At 41.3% G+C, this 25,002-nt stretch overlaps 1 protein-coding gene across 4 annotated transcripts in view; it reads right to left on the bottom strand.

Moving 5' to 3' along the window:
• The window catches only part of LOC140469070 (uveal autoantigen with coiled-coil domains and ankyrin repeats protein-like), a 169,377-nt gene extending 151,869 nt beyond the window's left edge, over positions 1-17,508 (bottom strand). For all 4 annotated transcript variants that reach the window (XM_072565318.1, XM_072565321.1, XM_072565323.1 and 1 more), the window contains exon 1: positions 17,259-17,508. In XM_072565318.1, coding sequence (XP_072421419.1) covers positions 17,259-17,306 — 48 coding nt within the window. In that variant the 5' untranslated portion in view covers positions 17,307-17,508. The remainder of the gene's footprint in view (positions 1-17,258) is intronic.
• Positions 17,509-25,002: the final 7,494 nt, after the last annotated feature.

Raw genomic sequence — 25,002 nt, forward strand, 5'->3', positions numbered from 1 at the left:
GTTGACTCAGAATTGATCTTACCAGTGGGCCCATACTTAAAATAATTTTTCAAAGCATTCATGAGATTGATGTAACTTTTCTTTAGTGCGACATTGATACACAAAGTATTAACCGTGACCTTTTTGATTCTTTACTTGCCCCCCCATCCTCTTTTTTTTGCCTCGCACCACTGTTCTTTGTCATTTCACCCTCTCCCACTTTCCACTCTAACCCAGACCTCCTGTTGTGTTCCACCCCCACCTCCTTCTTTGTCTTTGTACATGTTTAAAATCTGTTATATCTCAAATGCATTCCACACTGATAGAGTTTCAGGTCGGAGTGATGTTACTGTTCTGAACATTTCCACCATTTCGGTTTTTAGTTTAGATTCCCACCATTTGCAGAAATGCTTCTTTGTATGACCATTGAATGGATTTGGCCATGATAAGGAAGGGCAATTCTGAAAGTGTGATATAATAAATAATAAGATGCACTTTTTTAACATTATTTTGATCATTTATTTGTAAAACATTTGATAGAATTGCACAGACTACACTAACCAGTACAACAAAGTTGGTACAGGTTAATTGTTTCTGTTCCAGACCAGTTTTTTCCTATCCCAATATATCCCATTTTATCAGCATATCCTGCCTTTCCTTTTTCCTCTGTGTGCTTATCTAGCTTCCCGTTAAACTACTCAATGTTAAATTTTGAAAAAAGTTCAGAAACTATTCCAAACAGGACAGTAGAAGGATCAATAGTAACTTAATTGTATAAATATCTTTAATCTTCAGATATATTCCACTTGCTGCTAACATGAAGGTCTCCATCATTAATTTCTGCTTTGGCGGTTTTGTGGCTATGGTTAAGGGAGTAACACTTTCGCCTCTAAATTGGGATTATTGTGGATTTGAGTGTCACTTTGGAGACTGCAGCATATAATCCAGCTAACACTCCCAGTCCAGTTCCAAACAGGCAACCAGCTTTTGGAAGCACTCTTTTTTTTTAATAGGACATATTAAACTGAGCCCGTCTGCTTAATCAGATGCCAATGGTCTGATTGGCTGCCTTTTTAGTTTAAATTCACTCATGGGACATGGGCATCGCTGACTGGGGCTGCATTCATCGCTGATCTCCAGTTACACCTCAGAAAGGTGGGGGTGAGCTGTCTTCTTGAACCGCTGCAGTCCATGCACCGTAGGTAGACCCACAATGCCCTTAGGGAGGGAGCTCCAGGATTTTGACCCAGTGACACTGGAGGAACAGCAATATATTTCCAAGTCAGCGAGGCGAGTGGCTTGGAGAGGAACTTAGTGTTCCGATGTACTTATTGCTGTTGTCCTTTTAGATAGTAGTGATCATGGGTTTGGAAGAGGCGGTCTAAATATCTTGAGAGAATTTGTGCAGTGTATCTTGTAGATGATACGCACTGCTGTCATTGAGTGTTGGTGGGGGAGGGAGTGGATGCCAATCAAATGGGCCACTTTGTCCTGGACAGCATCAAGCTCCTGGAGTGTTATTGGAGCTGTCCCCAATCAAGGGTATGTGGGAAGTATTCCATCAAACTTCTAACTCGTGTCTTGTAAATGGTGGACAGGCTTTAGGGAGTCAGGAGGTGAGTTACTCACTGCAATGGGAACAAACAGCAGGAGGAGACTGTAAGGCAAAAATTGTGTTTTGCAAAGAGGAACATTTTTTAAATGGATAAATGAAGTCTCCACATACCCACCAATTCCCTCAGCTTATATTTCCATCTCAGGTTGCAAATCATATTGATTACGATATCACCAGTCTGGAGATTGTGAAAATGTCACTCATGGACCAATGGTTGTCCATGAGGGTCCTCTGGTTGGTCCAAAATACAAGTCACTGATGCACAAATGCCATAGCCCAAAACCACAAGGGAGCATTGCCACAATTCTTATCCCTGTGACCTAAATAAAGATACATACTCTGCACACAACACAGGTTGGCATAAGCAACAAGAGTATAGTTTTATAAACAAGATTTGCATTACTGTTGCAATCTGCAGCTGTGTGATCATATTTTGAATACTTGCACAGACAAAAGCAAAGCAGAGACACTAGTTGAATATGGGAGCATGAAAGCAGACATCACCCCACTGATGTTGCATTAAAATCCATTGCCATTCTTCCCATTTATTCTCCAGAGTTTTGTGCAGTGTCAGTTCAGCTGTCCTTTGCCCTGCCCAAGTGGTCTATGGATGGAAAGGCTCAAGAGCCAATGACTTTTGAGTTGGGAGGTCATGTTGCAGCTGCACAGGACATTGGTTAGGCCACTGTTGGAATATTGCGTGCAATTCTGGTCTCCTTCCTATTGGGAAGATGTTGTGAAACTTGAAAGGGTTCAGAGGGTTGGAGGGTTTGAGCTACAGGGAGAGGCTGAATAGGCTGGGGCTGTTTTCCCTGGAGTGTCGGAGGCTGAGGAGTGACCTTATAGGAGGTTTATAAAATCATGAGGGGCATGGATAAGGTGAACAGACTTGGTCTTTTCCCTGGGGTGAGGGAGTCCAGAACTAGAGGGCATAGGTTTAGGGTGAGGGGGAAAAAATTTAAAAGAGACCTAAGGGACAACTTTTTCACGCAGAGGGTGGCACATGTATGGAATGGGCTACTAGAGAAAGTGGTGGAGCTGGTACAATTACAACATTTAAAAGGCATCTTATATCATTATGACAGGCACAGCAGGATATGGGCCAAATGCTGGCAAATGGGACAAGATTAGGTTAGGATATCTGGTGCTGCAGTCCCTTTGCTATCTGTAGACCTACGATGATGTTAGGGATTTCTAGGATTTTGACCCTGTGGCAGTGAAGGAATGATATATTTCTGAGTCAGGATGGTGAGCAGCTTGGAGGCTCATCCACTGGGCCCAGTTGAGACGACTCTTTACTTTGTAATGAAGGTTTTTGTTTGAGTCTGATCCCAGTCCTGTGCGAGTTGGACCGAAGGGTCTGTTTTCATGCGATACCTCTCTATGACTATGATTTAAGGCTCATAAGAAATGTTTAAACCTATGGGATCTTCTAATATTGAAGTTAGTCTTGCAGGGGGATTCATTCTTTTAGTAATAACCTGACCATGTGACTTGCTGTGGAATGTTATTGTCACACACAACCTTTTACACATGGCAAATTCTGCTGTATGTATCACAGATAAAGCTTGGTCTGTCTGTCAGCACAAACACATAGCAATGAAGTCAAGTATTTGCAATCCTGTTTTAGTTACATTAGTAACTTGCCTTGGGCCTAGATACAATTTAAGTCACTGAGCATTCTTTACTCTTTAATAGCCACTATTGAAGAAACACATTTCAATTTTATTCTGTTAGATTTTTGCTTGGCCTCAAATGGAGATGAACTGCTTTGGTGCTGGGTGAAGGGGGCCATTTTCTGTTTTGCACAAAGTCGCAGTACCTCTTACGAAGGATGGATGTCTCTAGCATCACAACATTCCAAGCAGTTAACTAAATATCAGCTAAGGTTTCTGCACAGGACTGGGATCAGACTCAAACAAAAACCTCCATTACAAAGTAAAGAGTCGTCTCAACTGGGCCCAGTGGATGAGCCTTCAAGCTGCTCACCATCCTGACTCAGAAATATATCATTCCTTCACTGCCACAGGGTCAAAATCCTGGAATTCCCTAACAGCATCGTAGGTCTACAGAGAGCAAAGGGACTGCAGCACTTTAAAGGCAGCTCATCACCACCTTCTCAAGAATAACAGGGTACGGGCAATAAATGCTGTCCAACCAGTGACATCCACAACTGGTCAATGAATTTTTAAAAAACTATTCTACACTCTGGGCAGCATGGTGGCTCAGAGGTTAGCACTGCTGCCTCACAGCGCCAGGGACCCAGGTTCAATTCCAGCCACAGGTGATTGTGTGGAGCTTGCAGATTCACCCAGTGTCTGCGTGAGTTTCCTCCGGGTGCTCCAGTTTCCTTCCACAGTCCAAAGATGTACAGGATAGGCTGATTGGCAATGAGAAATTGCCCATAATGTCCAGGATGGGTAGGTTAGGTGCGTTAGCCATGGGAACACAAGGTTATGGAGATGGATCTGGATGGAATGCTCTCCAGCAGGTTAGCGTGGACTTGTTGGGCTGAATGGCCTGTTTCCACACTGTAGGAGTTCTATAGAACTTCAGGCCTGGACACTGGGTGAAGTCATAAAGGGAGGGTCACAAACTGGTCCAATCCTTGTCTGCAACCTGCACTTTTAACAACAAAACACAGAAACCTTGGATGATTTAACTTCAATTTCCTAATACAAGGGGGAGGAGGAGGAAGAGGGGCAAAAAGGTTTCCCAGGGAGGGAATTTTAAGGGTAAGACAATATAAGGCATGGCGATCATTGGTAGAATGAAGGAAGTGATAGATGCTCAAGAGGTCAGAAATCAAAAGGAGAGCAAGAGTTTTCAGAGGCCAACTGACAGAGGGGACAAAGTGGTCACTGAAGGATGTGAGCACTAGCTGGAAGTTTTTAAATTACAGTTGTTGCTGAATGTGGGGCAATAAACAGGAGTGTTTAGAGAAAGGAACATGGATCAAGTTAAATCACAGGCAGAAGGTTGTGTTGTTTTTGCAGAACAATCATTCTCAACAGTCCAACAATCTTTCACCTTCTAGAAACCCACCGTGTAGTAAGAGACATAGCCACCTCAAAACACAGAAGCTCCACAACCTAGGGAACCTTTTGATTCTCTACAGCTTAAAGTCAAAGAATTAGCGCAAAAGATATTCTCAAGCTACAGACAAACATTGTTGTACCACTAAACTACAAAATTATTACAGGCAAATGAAGCATTTGGAAATTGAGCATTGAGCACAGCAAGAATTGTCTTTCACTCATCATTGGATTAGATCATTAGTTACATCCAAGAAAATTGATCTTAAGCAATGAATTGCTTCCCCCTCATAGAGGAGGGCTCTATGATGGAAACTACTGTATGATGGAATCTGCACTCAGTATCCTTGACAAAATGTGACAGAAAGTGCCAGAAGTTAGTACTGAACAGAGGTACCACAGACAGCCAAATGTGTCTACATCATTTCCAGTCTCAAGATGTGAATGCATTCAACAAGTATTTAAACAAAAGAAAAAAAATCATGTCTCTACTTGCATATGTATGATCTCCGATAACCTGGGTGTGTATGCCAGCTGCACAGTCATGCCAACTCCTAAAAGTTAGATCCATTGTTGTACTGGAATTCTCTGCAATTGTTCCTCATCCTGGTCAAAATTCCTGGATTTTAATGTCATATTCTCTTCACCATCTACCATGCTAAGCAGGTGAGGTTTCACTGATGTTTGTGTTCCCCTGCCCACCAACTAAACATGCGGTTGTCCAAAAGAAACTTGATGTGACATTTCTTTGCCCTGACTCCATACTAGCTAGGTTAGCATGAAGGATTCTCCTTCTCAACCTCTCCCCTCACCAGAGATGTGGTGACCTTCTGGTTAAACCACCACCAGTAGGTCTCTCTCTAATAAGGGAGCAACCCTATGGTCTGTTAAGACTATGAAATCTTAACCTTTTACCAGCTAACTTGTAGATCGGTTCATTGTCACTTAAAGCAATGGAAAGATGTAAAACCCAACCCTCACTCTCAAAGTGTCTTCCTGTTTCTAAGCAGATAGTGCTCTATATCTGAAGTAGACAACTGTTTCAATGAAACAACACAGGATACGCATGAGACCATTCAGCCCACAAGACTGTTCTATCATTACGGTCTACATGAAACATCATTTCCTGATATCACCCAAAAGCCTACTTTAGTATTTAGCCTCTGCTCTCCTATGACCCCATCCGAGGGGGTGGTTGTTTGCTGCCAGATTCTTAAGCCATCTAAAGATAATGGGAGGGGGGGGGGTGTAAGATATAAAACATGAAAGTTTGGAATTGGCATAGGAAGTCAGTCTACACCTACAAGGGAAAGGACAGATTACTACATTCTAGGTTAGAAATCCATCCTCAAAAAAAGGTCAACATAGATACTCTCTTCTCCCTTTACAGATTTGCTGCATGTTGCCAACATTTAATAATCCTTTCTTTATTCCAATTTCCAGCTTAAAATGTTTGTGTTTTTATTTCCACTAAGAGAAACATCTGATCACGTTGGCTCATTTTCCAAGACGGTTCTGTAACCTAAATTCCACATTCCATGGCTATACTTAGCTGCTTCCATCGCTAAGTACAAAGATACAAATATCTGAATATTACACCAGGATAATCTTCCAACTAAAAACTCAATGCCAGATATCACAGACAGACCTATATGACTGATCTCAATCCCAACATGACAACACAGAACCCAATTATGTTCAGTGATTCTGGGAAATCAGACACATTAGTCAGGACTAAAGTTTGTTATGCAGCTTTTTACACAGATAGCTATTGACAATCAATCAATTACACACATAAATCAGTCAGAGGCAATAGTTTGCAACAAGACTCAGAAAGCAATCTTTAGACTATAGATTAATATTGAACAATTAATGGGTAATCATAGCACATTTCCTCATTGCATGCCCTTTGATTGACTATAACTAACAATTCCAATGAAGTCCACAGCACTTGTAACACCAAGAACTTTTCAGAGCTTCAGAACAAACTGTCTGGACTCAAAACCCCTTTTTATAAACATCTGATTCTTCATGTTGCTGTACAACCAGATTACAACCCCTCAGCAGAAACTCCAGTCACACCCTCTCCAGCCTGCCCTACAACAGCACAAACATGATAAGTGAACCGGAAATGAAAGATGGTTTTAGACTGAAGGACTCTGGTTGAAAATAGTCTCTCAAAAACAGAATACATACAGTTTAACTTCAGATCTTCTTTTATCATCTTACCTTCAGTGACAGATGCAAACAATCACTGTTTGGCAAGTCACATTGAAAACACTCTGGGACAAAACAAGGTGTGTCTGATGATGTCTTTACATAAGAGCATTACTGGGGAAAAAAAAGTCTAAGTTATTTTCTTTTACAATAGCGTACTGAATTAAAGTCAAGGCCAAACATCTTGCCTCAAACACTAATTGTCCCCAGTCTAAGGTGAACTGTGGTATTAACTAACACTTCCCTCTGAACATTAATATATAGAATGATTTCATAAACTATATATGAATGCACAGTATAAACCATGTGTGAATGCACACTTACACAGCTTCAGGAATGCCAGACTGGGAGCAGGTTAAAGACAAGGTTAGTCATGATCTAAAAAAAAAGAGGAAGTCCACCATTATCTCTGCAAGGCAACTAAGGACAGGTATCAGACATGGCCAACATCCTCCACATTCAGAAGTTACATCACACAAATATCCACTCTCAAGGTTCTGAAGACATGAATAGTGCCGATTACAGAAGCAATTTATCCATTCTTTCTGCCGACTTTGGATCTTTTTATCAAATCTGAAGCACATCACCAAACAACTCTAGCATGTACAGATCTGTGCACTGGAGAATTAGCCATTTCAGTAAGGTGGGGGGGTACAAAACCAGGGGCCAGAAATAAAAGGAAGTCACTAATAAATGCAAAAAGAGACTCCGTTAGCTGAGCTGGCTGCATAATTTGTGATGCAGAGTGATGCCAATAGTGTGGGTTCAATTCCTACACCATGAAGGGTTCTGCTCCTTAACATCTTCCCTCTCATCCAAGGAGTGGTGACCTTCAGGTTAAACCACCACCTCTCTCTATCACATGAGAGGGGGGCGGGGGGAGGGGGGGGGTGGAGAGAGAGAGCAGCAGCCCATGTCTGGGACTATGGCGATTTTACCTTTTAATCCCAAAGAGGAATATTGGAAAAGCTTCTTTATCCAGAGAGTGACAAGAATGTAGAATTTACTACCAGAGGGAGTAGTTGAGGGAAATAGCATTGATGCATTTAAGGAGAAGCTAGTTAACTACACGAGGGAGAAAAAATGTAAAGAAGCTGAAAAAAGGGTTAATGAAGCAGCACTAGAGAAGGCACATGCACAACATAAACATCACTGGTTGTGCAAAATGCCCTGTTTCTATTCTGTAAATTCATTGCAATGTAGCCACACAAACATTAACATTTTATGAAATTCAGGTAGAAAAGCTGGCTGTGAAAATCAACCAGCTTACTCCTGTAAATGTACTGTTCACCAATGCACCCAACATTACCCCTAAATAATACTGTGTAAATTCAACTAATATTGCAATTCAGAAGAAGCCATGCTTTTATCTCTCAGAAATGTAAGTGACAAAAGATCATGAGAAATTAGAATAGGACACAAGGGTAGGCCATTTGACCCCTCAAACCTTGTGCTGTCATTCAACAGGATCACAGGTAGTCTCCTACTTCAACTCCATTATCCCATTCTATCCCCATTTGACTTTGTGTCCAAAATCTATCAATGTTAAATATACTCAAAAACCGAGCATCCGTAGGTCTCAGGGATGCTGAATTCCAAAGACTCCAAATGAAAAGAGTTCTCCTTATCTCTGCCTAAACAGTCTACCCACTATTGAGATTGCGATAGCGATAGCTATAGATCTGGACACTCCATCAGGAGAAGCAGCCAGTCAGTATCAACTATTGTCATGTCCTCTAATAATTTTAGATGTTCCAATGAGATCATTTCTCATTCTTATAAACTTCAGAATTTGCAGGCCTTGTCTACTCAATCTCTCACCCTGGAAACAGTCAGCTGAACTATTCGTTATACTCTAAGGCAGTTTATATCCTTCTTTAGATCTGATGAAAAGACAAAAGCTGAACAAAGCAATGTAGGCGTGGTCTCTATTATTACACACCACAATGCAAATATCATGTTAAGCGATCTACTTATATCATAAAACCTGTATAAAAATGGCAATTGAGAATCCTATTCACCAATACAATGGGAGTTGGTAAGTTTCTCTCTCACACTTCCTCCAGTTTCTACTGATTCAATTGATACCCACATTCTGCCAGAAAGCCAGTGATACCAGCACTGAACTTAATGGAGCAGGAAACCAGGTTTCAGTGACTCAGGGTGTGAAATAAGAGATGCACACAGGCAACACAGAATGCAGATGCAGTTGGCCAAACCAATCAGAAGATGCTACCAGGACTCTGAAAGCTTTCAATCATTCCTTGGGGAAAGACAGAAATTCAACTCCCCCAGTGTCTCTCTCTGCTCCACAACTTTGCCCAAGTCCAAATCCATCCCTTCACTCAGTGACAAACAAAAACAAATTGCTGGAGAAACAGCATTTCTGGCAGCATCTGTGCAGAGAAAGCAGAGTTAACATTGCGTCCAGTGACCATGCCTTCACTCAGTTAATTGTCACTGCATCTCCTATGAATGCCTGCATTCAGTGTTGACCAATCTGTTGCGTCACTGCATTGCCAAATTCCCAAGAATAAACATTTCAAAGTAACTATCCCTAAAGTAACTTTCAGAAAGCCAACTTTTTAATGAATTCAAGGTCAACATGGTCAAAGGAAAGCCATCGCCTCAAATCCACATACTATCCTGACTTAGACATATAATCAGCAGTTCCTTCATGGCGTCTGGATCACAATACTCCGCACTGTAACAGAACCTTCAGCTTACACAGTTTCTCAAGAGCAAAAATGAAGGTTAGCCTTGCCAGCAACACAGTCACAGAGATGGACAGAATGAAACAGACCCTTCAGTCCAGCCAGCCATGCCAACCAGATATCCTAAACTAATCTAGTCCCAATTGCCAGCATATGGCCCATGTCCCTCTAAACGTGAAATACTGATTCAAAAGGCATCTGGATGGGTAATTGTACCAGCCTCCACTACTTCATCTAACAGGTCATTCAATACACACACCACCCTCTGCATGAAAAAGTTGCCCCTTCGGTCCCTTTAAATTATTCCCCTCTTACCTTAAATCTATGCCCTCAAGTTTTGGATTCCCCCACACCAGGGAAAAGACTTTGCCTATTTACCCTATCCATGCCCCTCATGATTTTATAAACCTCTAAAGGTCACCTCTCAGCTTCCAATGCTCCAGGGAAAACAGCCCCAGTCTATTCAGCCTCTCACCGTAGCTCAAACCCTCCAACCCTGGCAACATCCTTGTAAATCTTCTCTGAAACTTTACATATGTAGCCAAATAATTATTTTTCCAATCAAATATTGTGATAAAATCAAATTCTTGCAGAGGTTGTTAAATCTAAAGTAAAATCAATGTGGTACAAGTATGTGGAGGTCAGGCGTGCATCTGTGGAGGGAGAAACAGAGTTTAGACTGAGTTGAATATGACTTTGACAGAACTTTGTAGAACTTCTGTAGAAACCTCCTTTAAATAAAACAAAATGTCACAACCCTCTCAAGAATTAATACTCACATACCCAAACTAGTCAATCAAGTACTGGGAAGAGGGAAGAAAATAGCATTGAATTAGACAGACAACTTCCCTGGAACTGCATAGCCTGCATTAAAGACACAGATTCAAATAAATTCATATTGTGCCACAATTTGGTTTAACATTGCAATGAGCATGTTTACTGCTGCATTTTAAGCAACAAACAGCCAGAGACTTTTCCCCAGGGCAGGATGGACTGATACGAGAAGTCATAGTTTGAAGATATTAGGAGGAAAGTATAAAGGACACGTCAGAGGTAGGTTCTTTACACAGAGTTGTGAATGCATGGAATGCATTGCCAGCTGTGGTGGTGGAAGCAGAGTCATTGGGGACATTTAAGTGACTGCTGGACATGCACATGGATAGCAGTGAGTTGAGGGGTGGTAGGTTAAGTTACTATATTTTACATTAGGATTAAATCTCAGTAAAACATCGTGGGCCAAAGGGCCTGTTCTGTGCTATACTTTTCTATGTTCTAAATCATATCACACTAAATATCTGAGTGTCTTAAGATATGCAGATAGCAAGCAGACAGAGTACGGAATTGAGAGAAACATGCAATGCCAGTACAACCATTTAACTGGATTACCTTTTCTCTAAAGTAATGAGATCTGATAACCCACCTCATCAGGAAGGAGTCATTAAACTTCTCCCACATTGCAGAAAGGCGAACAATTAGTGGGGAATCCTCAAATATGCAGTAGAGGGGCAAAACTGTAGCAGTGAGTAGGGTTAAACATGACCCTCTCCTGGGCCATTTACATTTCTGTGTTAATCTTAGGGATTCCAAGTCCATTCTCAACAGACTCCTTAACATCAGATTCCAGAGGATTAGCATCCATAAACCAGCTCCCAATATTTACACTACTGAATTATTCCAACGGCAAGATAGTAGATGCAGTTTTTTGACAACTAGACTGTGATAAAGGAGAATGATACATTAGCATCAATTCTATGTTCAGGGCCCCGAGTCCAGAAATCCAAATTAAATGAATGCAAGCACAAGGGATGTTTTATGGTGTGAGAGATCAGTGAACTGATATTAACCAACTTTGAAACGGGTTTGTTTTAAGTGGGTGGTAACATTGTCGGGATTCTATCCAAGCAGCAGCAGTTTACAGTCGGGTCTATTAGGGGAAATTATACAAGGGTTTAGCCTAACAGAACCAAATTTTTAAAAAATGTAAAATAACAAAAGCACACCTGGTTGAGTTGCTTTACAGACAGCAGGCAGTGAAAAGATGGACTGAATGGCCTCCTTCCAGGCTATGACCAATTTTAGATGTTACAAATAAAATGGAATCAAAATGCTCTACTAGAAAAAGGGAATAGGTAGATTCAAGGAAAAAAAAAGAGGAAATTAAGAATTCCTATAGCATTTTTTTTTAAACAGTGTTCACTGTCCCAATGCAACTCACAGTTGACTCCATTCACAATCACTATAACCTGGTGTTGTCTGATCTTTAACTTTGTACACCCCAGTCGAACACCGGCATCTCCAAACCATTCACTTCTGCAGTGTAATATAGGAAACTCAGCAGCCAACCAGTGCAGAGAAAACCTCCATGGCAGTAATGTGGTCAGTGGTTAAATCATCTCATTTGGTGACCTTGGATTCAGAGTTGAATGTTGCCCACAACATCGAGAATATCTGCCCTACACCTCATGGAAATGGTGGCATTTCTTAACATCCACAAATGAGGGACCAGACAGTCCCTCAGTTTAGGCCCCTTCCCTGACAATGCAGAATTGCTTTACTATAGCACAAACAGCTTCAGTCTGAATTGTAAAGCCAAGTCTCTGGAGTGGGATTTGAACCCATGATCAGCTGACTCAAAGTAATAAGGAGTCAGGGCATACGCATCTAGAATATGGTCATGTAGGCTAACAGAATTGTACCCTGGGGGTTAGAAAAGAAAACTTACACCTGAAAGCCTTATGGAGATTCCAGTTTATTCTAAATTAACAGTTTTGTAAACTATTGCTGAAATTGTTTTTGATCTTCATCTATTTCGCACCAACCCATAAATTTCTCAAAGACAGTTTACAAAACAACGAGACAACTGAACACGCAAGTGATCCTTAACAGTTCAAATGAAGCAAGCTTCACTCATCTGAAGAAAAAATGCATCTGACACACAGCAGCATGCTTTAAATTTTTTTACTTCCAAAAACAAGCTTAAATAAAAATGGAAAAGTCTGGAAATATTCAGAAGATCCATCAACATCTGGAGTAGTCAGATGCAAGAATCCATAATTGGATCATTACAAGACCTCTCTATTTCCAGCATGTTACAAAATTGTTTCAGATTTCTGTTGCCTGCCTTTCCTTTTTAATCTTTAAAATTAGGTTCCATTACCACAAAGGAAATTGTGCTATTGGATGCTCATCAGATTCATCACCAACACCCATAACGTAAAGAGACTTCCACTTGTGGGAGAGCAAAGGACAAGAGGGAATTATCTCAAAATAGAATCATCCATTGATTAAAAAGATGAGGATGATTCATTTTCTTTCGATCTGGACAGAGATGCAGTGGTTTGTGTCGAGGTTCATCCTGAGCAGCTCTGTAATGCAGGACTCTGTACTCTATGGTCTGTTCCCCAAGACACACACCGAGACAAGCATCAACTGCTCCCAGAGGACCAACAACTCAGTGAAAGACAGTTGCTGATCTGCCTGAAACCTCTTGTTGTGGAAGACTAATAAGTTGACCTTGAGCGAGTGTTGCAGACTGGCACATTCCAAGGGTCCTGGACTACATGCTAAGGGATGCACTAAAGCCTGGAGCAGCTGCTGTAGGGCAAGACCACCATCTGAGGTCCTTCTGCTGAAGTTAAATGGGGGTCAGTTCAGTTATCAAACCCTTCCAGTACCTCAAATGCATGTAGTCTCGTCCAAGTAAGGAGATACCTACAGTTGGTCTGGAGTCAAACTCCAATGTTTGTTTATTTCTGTGATATGCTACTGTACAGAACTGAACTGTGTTTGTAACTATGTGTAGAGATAGTTTTATGAATAATAGAGCATTGTGGAGCGATGGAATTAATTACTACAAAAGGGCTTTAGAGGCTGAGTCGTTAAGTGTATTCAAGGCTGAGACAGACAGATTTTTAATTATTGGGAGAATCGATGGCTCTCGGAAAAATGGAACTGAGAATTATCAGATCAGCCATGATCTCACTGAATAGCAGACCAGACATAATGAGCTGAACGGCCTACATCTGCTCCTACATTTTATGACTAAGTTTAGCCAGCAATCGCTTCGCAGGAAACAAAAAAAAATGCTCCTCAGCCTACTGGAGCAGATACAATTGACCAAGTGGCTTCCCTCAGCACCATAACAATTCTCTGATGCTATGAATTGGACCTCATACAGATCTTTCCTAACTGGATACAGCCCACCAATTGTAAAGTCTGTCTGTAAAGGCATTTGCAGGTGGAAAAAGATGACACTGAGTTCTCTCTCACTAGACAGTTATCAGGTGAACAGATTATAAACCCACCTCTAATCAATAACTGGAAGAAACTGTACTGACACAACAGGGAGACAGTGGCAGAGAATTAATGTCACTAGCCCAGTAATTTAGAGACCCAAACAAAAGCATAAATTGCTTGAAAAGCTCAGCAGGTCTGGCAGCACATATGGAGAGAAATCAGAGTTAACATTTAGTGGGCGGCATGGTGGCACAGTGGTTAGCACTGCTACCTCACAGCACCAGAGACCCGGGTTCAATTCCCGACTCGGGCGACTGACTGTGTGGAGTTTGCGCATTCTCCCCGTGTCTGCGTGGGTTTCCTCCCATAGTCCAAAGATGTGCAGGTCAGGTGAATTGGCCATGTTAAATTGCCCATAGTGTTAGGTAAAGGGGTAAATGTACAGGAATGAGTGGGTTGCGGGTCGGTGTGGACTTGTTGAGCCGAAGGGCCTGTTTCCACACTGTAAGTAATCTAATCTAATCTAATTTCAGGTCGAGTAACCCTTCTTCAGAACTGGTGAGCAATTTCTGTTTTTGTTTCTGATTTATAGCATCCAGAGGTTTTTTGGCTTTTAATTCAGAGGCCCGGATTGATGCTCTGTGGGGGAGAGCCTGCAGTTCAAATCCCACCTCAGCAGCCACTAAAGTTTACATTTAATTAACAAAATCAAATTGAAAATAAGACTTACTAATGGTGACCATGAAATAACAATTTTTTGGGGGAAAAGAAATCTGCTCTTTTGATCCACCTAAATCCAGATCCACAGTAACATATAACTCCTGACATGGCCCAGCAAACCACTCCCTTGTATCAAACTGCTGTTAGGTGGCTATTTTATAGCAATGTACCAGAGGGACTGCCACAATTGAAAGTGATAGCTATTTTCTCAATAAGTGTCAGTAATGCCCACACCTCATGAAAGAATAGGACAAAAAAGGATGACGTTGTGTCTCAAATCCACAATCACAGAATTCAAAGATGACCTTACTTGAAATTAAAAGTCACACTACATCAGGTTACAGTCCAACAGGTTTATTTGGAAGCACTAACTTTCGGAGTGCTGCTCCTTCATTGGGCGATTTGTGGAGCAGAATCATACGACAATTTATAGCAACAGGATTGTAGTGTCATGGAATGTAATAATAAACAAATTTAGCTTGAGTCTTTCATCTTTTACAGTGATCATGTAAGTTTCGGTTCTTTCACATATAAATCCCAGAACTTTTTTAAAGTTACATTCTCAAGATAGCTTCAACAATAGGTGCCACCTCAGCTCAGAAAATACATTGAAGGTATGATCCTGTTCCACCAACACCTAAAGCAGCAGCAGCACTTCGAAAGCTAGTGCCTCCAAATAGACCTGTTGGGCTATAACCTGGTGTTGAGAGACTTTTAAACTTTGTCCATGCCAGTCCAACACCGGCATCTCCAAATCATTACTTGAAACCTGTACGGGCAGCATGGTGGCTCAGTGGTTAGCACTGCAGCCTCACAGCACCAGGGTCCCAGGTTCGATTCCAACCTCGGGCGACTGTCTGTGTGGAATTTACACATTCTGTGCCTGCGTGGGTTTCCTCCGGGTGCTCCGATTTCCTCCCAGTGCTCCAGTTTCCTCCCACAGTCACAAAGATGTGCAGGTCAGGTGGATTGGCCATGCTAAATTGCCCATAATGTTAGGCGCATTAGTCAGAGGGAAATGGGTCTGGGTGGGTTACTCTTCGGAGGGTCGGTGTGGACTGGTTGGGCCAAAAGGCCTGTTTCCACACTGTAGGGAATCTAATCTAATCTAAATTGATATTCAAAAATGAAAGTCTTTTGTCAAAGAACCTTAGACAGCAACTTACAAAACCACAACCACTTTTATCTAAAAGGAAAAGATACAGCACTCCTTGTAAGTTCTCCAAAACACCCACTATCCTGATATGGAAATACATCCCCTCCAACCACACAGCATCAATGTGGATTTCACCAGCTTCCTCATTCCCCTCCCCTCACCTTTTTCCAAATCCAACCCTCCAACTCAGCACCGCCCTCTTGACCTGTCCCCCTGTCAATCTTCCTTCCCGCCTATCCGCTCTACCCTCCTCTCTGCCCTATCAGTATTACCTGCACCTTCATCTACCTATTGCACTCTTAGCTAACTTCCTCCAACCCCCAACCCCCCACCCCCCCGGTCAGCCAGCAATGCCCACATCCCACAAGTGAATAAAAAACACATGTAAATTAAGAGAGCAAAATGAGCTAAGTGTAGAGATAGTGAAATTGGAATTGGAGATGCAAAATACTCACCCATTTAAGACAGATATGGGATGGATTTATTTTCCCTCTTAATTTGTCAAGAGTCTTTAGAACCTTCTTTCCCAAACAGTAGTGGAAGTAGGGTCATTGGATATTTTTTAAGACAGAGACAGATGAATCATTGACTAATAATGCAGTCAGAGGTTACTCAGGATAGGTGAGAATGTAGAGTTGAGGGCACAACTTCAACCAGCCATGATCTTACTGAATGGTAGATCAGGTTGGTAACCTGAAAAGCCTACTCCCAACCTATATGTTTACACAACTGCATTATTATCCAATGTTTTAACTTACAAAAAAAATTAAAAAGTGCAATGAGTGCAAGTGTAGTAAACAGAACACAAAGTCATACCATAAATTATATATTCTTTAAACTATTTTAGTGCCACAGCATAAGTGTAGATCAAAAGAAAGCATCTGGGAGTGATTACAGGGATGCATCTAGTATTCAGTTACTTTCCATACAGAACATATCTGGGAATGATTCTGAGGCAAACATATATTACTATAAAACCAAGACTCATGGATACCTGGGAGTGATCTACCTGAAGTGTGACCTTGGAAGGGATAGATATAACATCCAAAAAAAAAACAAGTCTCCACCCAAAATTATGTTGTGAACAACCCTTATTACAGGAATGGCAGGTTATATTGAATTCACAGTGATGTTACACTTTCTGAGCGTAGGTAGAAAGCCTTTACAGGAGCCTGGGCGTGGTATTTGGTGTCAGAAGCAAATGGAATCAGTGCTATAAGTGCAACCGCTTAAAAACTCATTTCAGTTAGTACCACAATTAAAGTCTAAAAATCAAAACATCATTAAAGTCTCCAGTACAAATTACGCAACAATTTTGTTTTAATCGAAGGCCTCCAACTATAACTTTTCAGTTTCCTGATCGCTCCCGCAGATTAGGAGTTTGAACTCCAGAAAAAGTGGCGCTTAGATCAGCAAAGACAGCGACACATTTTAAACGCACAGACACACTCTTCAATGGTGCTGGCTGAGGAAAACACTTTTAAAAGAAAGCAAGCGAATCTAAAACTTCAGAATTACAGAACAAACGATCAGCGACTGCACGCAGTCATTAGGTGAAGGCTAAAGGCGCGCCCTCAAAAACTTACATTGAGAGTAACTTCGTGTTTCTTCAACCGTGACTTCAAACTTTTCATGATTGACTTCAATACAAAGTTTGCTCTGTTTTCCGTCTCTCCTCTTCCTCCCCCCAAGCAGGTTGGTTAGGGATCTCCAGTGGACTATTGTATATTTTGGGGGGGTGTGGGGGTGGTTACAGGGTGGTCCGGGAGGGAGATGGATGACACTAAACTCCCACACTCGCTCTCTCCTCAAACTCCGCCACAAGTTGCCTACAGCGCAGCTCCACACCAAGGAACACCCCTCACCTGCCGCCGCTTGATGGACAGCCAGCCCAGCCAATCGCACCCGGCCTGCCCAGCCAATCGCTGCCGGGAGAGGGTGGGATTTCCTCACTGTGATTGGCAGATCTCCAAGGGGGCGTAGCCTACGCCAACCCCTCACCTGGGCGCGAGGGAAGAGGAGCTCACCTGAGGCCACAGCCTCCCACCACCTTTAACCAAAGGTACCTCCTGAATGTTCCACCAAAGATATCTGACCCTAGATTCTATTTTAGTTTTAAAGTCTCTGAGTTAGTCGTTTCTTCTGCGGAGGGAGGGGGGGGGTTAAATAATACAAAGACTTGGATTGATGTAGCGCCTTTCACCTCTCACGGTCCTTCACGTACAGTGATGCTGTGGAGATGCCGGTGATGGACTGGGGTGGACAAAGTTAAAAATCACGCAACACCAGATTATAGCCCAACAGGTTTATTTGGAAGCACTAGCTTTCGGAGCACTGTTCCTTCATCAGGATCCTGCCCCACTAGCTACCTGAGGAAGGAGCAGCACTCCGAAAGCTAGCACTTTCACATACAGTGAAGATATGAGGCTGCTGTTGGAATTTAGGACACATGATGGTCAGTTTGCCCATAGCAAGGCTCGCCAACAGCAATTTGATGTAGAGGTGCTGGTGTTTTGCTTGGGGCGGACAAAGTCAGAAGTCACACGACACCAGGTTATAGTCCAACAGGTTTGTTTGAAGTCACAAGCTTTTGGAGCGCTGCCCCTTCACCGCCGGTGAACTAAGAGAGAAGCACACATTCACAGGAGCAATTTATAGGAAGAGAGATCAAAAGATTGTACAAATGGTATAAGTGGAGTGCTGAATACTAAGTGTCTGCAGGTGATCAAAAGTGTCAGACAGTGTGAGTGAAGTCTAGGAGAAACTGAGGACTGCAGGTGCTGGAAATCAGAATCAAAAAGAGTGGTGCTGGAAAAGCACAGCCAGTCAGGCAGCATCAGAGGAGCTTATGCTCAAAATTTTGATTCTCCTGCACCTCGGATGCTGCCTGACTGGCGGCTGTGCTTTTCCAATGCCACACGTTTTGACATTTCTGCGTGAAGTGTCCATAGCTGAGTAACAGCAAAGGGATAACATATATTCCAATTAAATGAGGCAGAAAGATCATTTTTAAAAATTAAAATTTAAAAAATTGTCTCCAGCAACACCTCATTTTTAATTTTATAATTATCTCTCTGCGTCACTTAATCGGATTTTTGGGCATCCCTTCACTTGTTATTAAGCTGTTGACATTTCACTCGCATCTTCTGACACTTTTGATCACCTGCAGAGGCTTATTATTCTGCATTCCATTCACACCATTTGTATGATCTTTTGATCTCTTTGCCTATAAATTCTGTGTCCATGTGCTTCTCTCTCACTTCACCTGACGAAGGGGCAGCACTACAAAAGCTTGTGATTTCAAATAGACCTGTTGGACTGTAACCTGGTGTCATGTGACTTCTGCCAACAATTTGATAACGAGCAGATGACCAGCTTCTGTGAGCTTGATTACCAGTTTCAGGAAAAACTCTCCAACTCTACCATCACCCTGTGCTTCCTGCCTTTCTGCAGTTTTTTGATTCAATGTGTCACTTGGCCTTTGATCTCAATAGCTCTCAAACATGACATTTCCTTAACAAATCCATGCTGACTATTCCTGATTAATCTGTATCCCTCCAAGTGCAAATATATCCTGTCCCTCAGAATTTTTCTAATAATTTCCTCCCCATTGAAGTTAGACTGCCTTGCCTGTTATTCTTTCGTCCCTTTTTAACAATTAGGCAGTATGAACAGTCCTTCAATCCCCTGGCACATAATCTGGAAAAAATATGCATTACAAAACATTTCAACTCTAATATTACAAAATTTACAATAAATTAAATTTATCCCCACACAGCATGTTCTACAATTGTTCAATATTTACAATATTTATTCCATGTCAAGTATATAACCCAAGGAAAAATCATTTCAGATTGGAAATTAATAGAAGTACAACAGAAATAAACTTATCTCACTACATCATGTTCTATGTTGAAGTGGTTCAATGTTATGGATATTAACCTAAAATTTGCTGGGTTAGCTGAAATGGGAAAGTATGAAATCTGCTCTATCGAAAAGTTGACAGTCAGGTGATGACCACGGATTAGAAAGGTCACTGGTCTTAATGTGTTTGTATCTGAAGCAATGTGTAAATGTTGTAACTCATCCGTAATGGACTAAAATGTCACAGTATGTCTGAAAGGCTGTTTTAAAACAGACACAGTGAATTGGAATGATAATGTGACTATTTATCAAGTAAACAGAGTTTGCTTGATCTATAGAACTGTGCTGTGTAAATACCATGGTTGATTAGATGACATAAATGTGGCAAGATAAACTTAAGGTCAAAGTTTGTTAAAACCAAATGGTAAGTCTCTGTCCAAGAGGAAAAAAAATCCACAAATGTCTTCATGACTAATTGATTAAACTGACCATGATAGATGACACGTTTGTGGTGTTTGTACTAAGCAAACTAATCAAATTGCTGGAGACTGGACAGTCTCAAAGTTTGAATACATGCACTTGTCTGAATAGAAAATGGGTGTAAGAAAGTGTGCCCCACAGCGATAGCTGACTCATACAGGACAGGGTCATCTGATCAGTGACTGGAGGATGAGATGGAGTGGTATGATCCTCAGACAAGTATATGTAAACTGGGTCACTTGCAATTGTGAGCATTGTATGGATTAAAATTGTGGTGCATGACTACTTTTTCTGTGCACCTTGCTTTAATAAAGATGAATTGGGTATATTGTGTTATTTGGACTGTTTTGGGTTTTGACATTCAGAGTAAATCTGACAGACCAGGGAAACTAGGACTAAAAGCCAACAGTACATTTTCAATTTTCATGATCTCTTCAATGTACATACATTGTAAGGAATTCAGCCCAAGGTGTTTAATATATTCCAGCCTCTCGGTTTAGTTGAGCTGAAAGGCTTCAAGGAGTGAATTTTCTCCATAATGGCACTGCAATGGCTACCTCAAGCTTCATGTGTCCTTTAGCACACAGACCTGGATCTTGGAATATGCCAGTCTGCAACACTCAATCAAGAACAACGCTATGCACTGGAAAACCAGCAAGCCTTGAGAGACCAAAGAGTGTCTTTCACTGAGATGATGAGCTTTGAGATGCAGTTTGCATTTGTCTTGGTGTGTGTTTCTGGGAACAATCCTGTGTCCTGGAGTTTCTAATGTTGAACCTTGGAAAACAGTTGGATCTCTTTCCAAAATATTGTAGCAAAGGCCCATTCCACTGGGACCTCACCTGGTGAACCTTCACAAACCTTGCAAGTGATAATTAGCTTCACATTCCATTACTGGAGGGTAATTAATTAGTAAAGGTCATGCTGCTGTTTGCTATATACCAATTTCATACCTGATACTAATACCACCACAATATATGAAGAGAAAAAAAATTTGCAGGTCCAAAGAAAAAAGTGCAGAGGTGTGGGAGTAGCTGAGTAGCTTACAGAAATCTGGTAAACTCATGAGAGAAAATGCTGGAAAATCTCAGCAGGTCTGGCAGCATCTGTAAGGAGAGCTTTGTCAGAGCTTTGACAAAGGGTCAGTTAGACTTGAAACGTCAGCTCTTTTCTCTCCTTACAGATGCTGCCAGACCTGCTGAGATTTTCCAGCATTTTCTCTTTTGGTTTCAGATTCCAGCATCCGCAGTAATTTGCTTTTATCTGGGAAACTCATAATAGACTGAACGGCCTCCTGTGCTGTGACCATTCTATGATCCTATAACTACAAGTATTGCAGCTACGTTGTTAGCTCAATGAGTGGTAGACAACAAATATGCCATCATTGTGGTCATTCATAAACCAATAATTATTTTTAAACAGTAATGGATGTGTAGACTTTCTTGCTCAGCCATTCTGCAGAAGGCAATAGTATAATCATGGACCAATCCAATGGAAATCCTGTTTTTTGGCACTGTCTTACAACATGGTACCTGGAGAAGAAGGAGGAATGGATGGTGTATGGACATTGGGTCAGGAGAGGATTGCACTTAACTCTGCATCTGTCTTATGCTACAGTCATCCACCAACATTTGCATATGATGTGTGGCTGCTTAAGAGGGACCAGAACACGGCTGACAGCAAAGTAAACATGTCTTCAGCATGAGTCAATACTTCAGAAGCTCAGAAAAGACAATACATCTGGTTGAGCCCCAAACCGATGATGAAACGGTTGAGCTGGGATGGGAGGTGTAAGACACAAGTGAAAAGAATCCAAAGCAATTATCAATGTCATAGTGTGTGGCTTAGCAACACAATTAAGATACTTTAGAATTAGAATTAGCTTTATTGTCACATGTACTCAAGTGAGTACAGTGAAAAATTTACAAGTCAGCACTTATGGCGCCATCTTAGATACAATGGTACCTAGGTACAGATTCTTTATACAGATATCTTATGTGCAATTTTTAAAGTAATGATGGTATATTATGATAAAAATTAAACATACACATTCAGAGTAGTAGCACTCAAATCTTTAAAAATGTCATGTCATGGAATTGTATGATCCAAATTCACAACCATTACTTCCAAGGCAATCTCAATGTTCATCAATGGAAGGCTTTGAGTGCAATGTATGTTTTCCAATTAAACTATTGGAATTTTTCAATATAAATTGGTACTGGCTAAATTGTGTATATGTGTGTTTGTATGTGTGTCTGTCTGTCTGTATGTGTCTATGTCTGGCTTTGATCACTTTCTCTGGCAGATAATTCTGCAGTTGCACCATTCTCTGGGTGTAGACATTTTTCCTCATCTCATCAAAAAAAACATTAGATGTAAGCCATGATCATACTGATTGACAAAGAAAGCTCTGGGACTGTAAATCTACAGGACAAGGGGTTAAGAGTTGTTATGCTAATAGTTAGAGTACTTCATCAGTGACATCAGATTATATGGAATTGGGACCTAGAGGAGGAAGACTCTAGGCTGAACCATTTCTCTGTAAATAGTTCTGTTTGCAATAATCTGGATTCCAGTTCTCAATTATCAAAAACACCCAGAACCCAGTTGTGATATATATTTAAAGTCGCTCTTTTATTTATGTTTGGATAGTCCCATGGTTCAAGATAACACTGATATCATGAGACTCCTTGTGAGCTCCCTACAGCAGATCTAACTCTAACATTTGTTACAATCATACTATGACTCTGTCTAAGTCTTTTTGATCTGTACATCCTTGCTTATTGTGATCTGCTTGTACTGCTCATAAACAAAGCTTTTCACTGTACCCCGTGACATTAAATCAATCAGATAATCAATCAGTAAGGGAGGATGAATTTTAGACAATATACAGAGCTGAGGTGAAAAAAAATAAATGAGGGTCAACCTTAGAAATAAGGTCAAATAATTCACAAACTGATGTTGATGAGTTTGCAGGCTAGACCAGATTATCACAAAATATTATGGTGCAAAAGATGGCCATTCAGCACATCATGCCAATACCAGCACGATTATATCGATTAGGTTAGATTCCCTCCATTGTAGAAACAGGCCCTTCAGCCCAACAAGTCCACAGTGACTCTCTGAAGAGTAAACCACCCAGACTCATTTGCCGACATTTACCCCTGACTAATGCACGTAACACTATGGGCAATTTAACATGGCCAATTCACCTAACCTGCACATCTTTGGATTGTGGGAGGAAACCCATGCAGACACGGGGAGAATGTGCAAACTCCACAGCCCAGGTGGGAAATAAACTCAGGTCCTTGGCGCTGTAAGGTAGCCGTGCTGATCACTGATCTACTGTGCTGCCCTAATTGATTCAAGAACAGGTTACAGGACTATTTTTATAGGGCTGCCAAGTAATACACACCCAATATGACCCAATCTACATCAATATGACCTCAGTAACATGTTCCTTCTATTTTCAGAATGAGTTCAAGTGGACCTCAGTGGACCATCAGCCAGATAGTGAGAGAGTTAGAATTGGCATAACACAGAAAAACACAGAACTACTCCTGTCCCTGAAAGGACATGCACCAAGAGCTGATGGACCTTTACATGCATCTTGATATCTAAACACTTCTATGGTCTCACCCCTCCCTATCACTGGAACTTCATCCAGTCCTACAACTCTCCAGGATCTCTGCACCCCTGTTATCTGGTCTCAGAACCAACCCTGACTATAATCATTCCATTATTAGCAACTCAGCCTTCAGCTGCTTAGACATTCAGCTTTGGAATTACTTCCCTAAATTGCTCTACCTCTCTGACTTTCTTTAAGATGTGTGTTATAACCAGTCTGTTTAATGAAGCTTTTGTCACTTGTCCTATCTTATATGGCTCAGTACTGAACCTCAGTGTCCGATGGCAATTTTATTACATTAAGAAAATGCTATATAAATACCAGTTATTGTTCATTAACAATACTCACGATTGGATCCTAGAGTAGACCATTAAATATAGGAGCAGAATTAGGCCATTCAGCCCATTGAGTCTGTTCCATTGTTCAGTCATGGCTAATATGTTGCTCAGACCCATTCTTATGCCTTTTCCCTGTAACCTTTGATACCCCTACTAATCAGGAACCCATCTATCTCTGCCTTAACGACACTCAATAACTTGGCCTCCACAGCCTTCTGCAAAAATGAACTTCACTGATTCACCACTGAAGGACTGAAAAAATTCCTAGGGAGATTTTAGAGATTAGAGTCAAGATTAGAGTGGTGCTGGAAAAGCACGGCAGGTCAGGCAGCATCTGAGGAGCAGGAAAATCAATGTTTTGGGCAAAAGACCTTCATCAGGGCCTGTCAGAGTGATGTTGCAATGGATGTATTGTGCACTGAAAGTAGATTCTGCATTTTCAACTGGCCATTTTCTGCCCTTCCCTCCCCATGTGATCTGGTTCCACATGTCGAGGTGGGAAAGATATAAAAGAGAGCTAAGGGGCAACTTTTTCACGCAGAGGGTGGTACGTGTATGGAATGAGCTGCCAGAGAAAGTGGTGGAGGCTGGTGCAATTACAGCATTTAAAAGGCATCTGGATGGGTATATGAATAGGAAGGGTTTAGAGGGATATGGGCCAAATGTTGGCAAATGGGATAGATTGGGCTGGGAAATCTGTTCAGCATGGACGAGTTAGACTGAAGGGTCTGTTTCCGTGCTGTATATCTCTATGTCTCTATGTGATCAGCTTCCTTCTGATATCCATGAGGCTATTCTTCAGATATGGAATGTTGGCAGGTTACTCAACCATGAAGTATATCACATTGACACTGACTGAGTCTCATGTACACAGGGAAAAAAAGAGTTACTCTGGAAAGATTGACATGATAATGGGTCATAATGCTGCATTACTTAAAGGCATATTTACATTTTAAATAACAAAGATGTTATTTCTGTTTATAAATGGCTAAGAATGTAAACTCAGTGGTTATCTGGGAA

Source organism: Chiloscyllium punctatum, chromosome 48, assembly GCF_047496795.1.
Source record: "Chiloscyllium punctatum isolate Juve2018m chromosome 48, sChiPun1.3, whole genome shotgun sequence".
Lineage (NCBI taxonomy): Eukaryota > Metazoa > Chordata > Chondrichthyes > Orectolobiformes > Hemiscylliidae > Chiloscyllium > Chiloscyllium punctatum.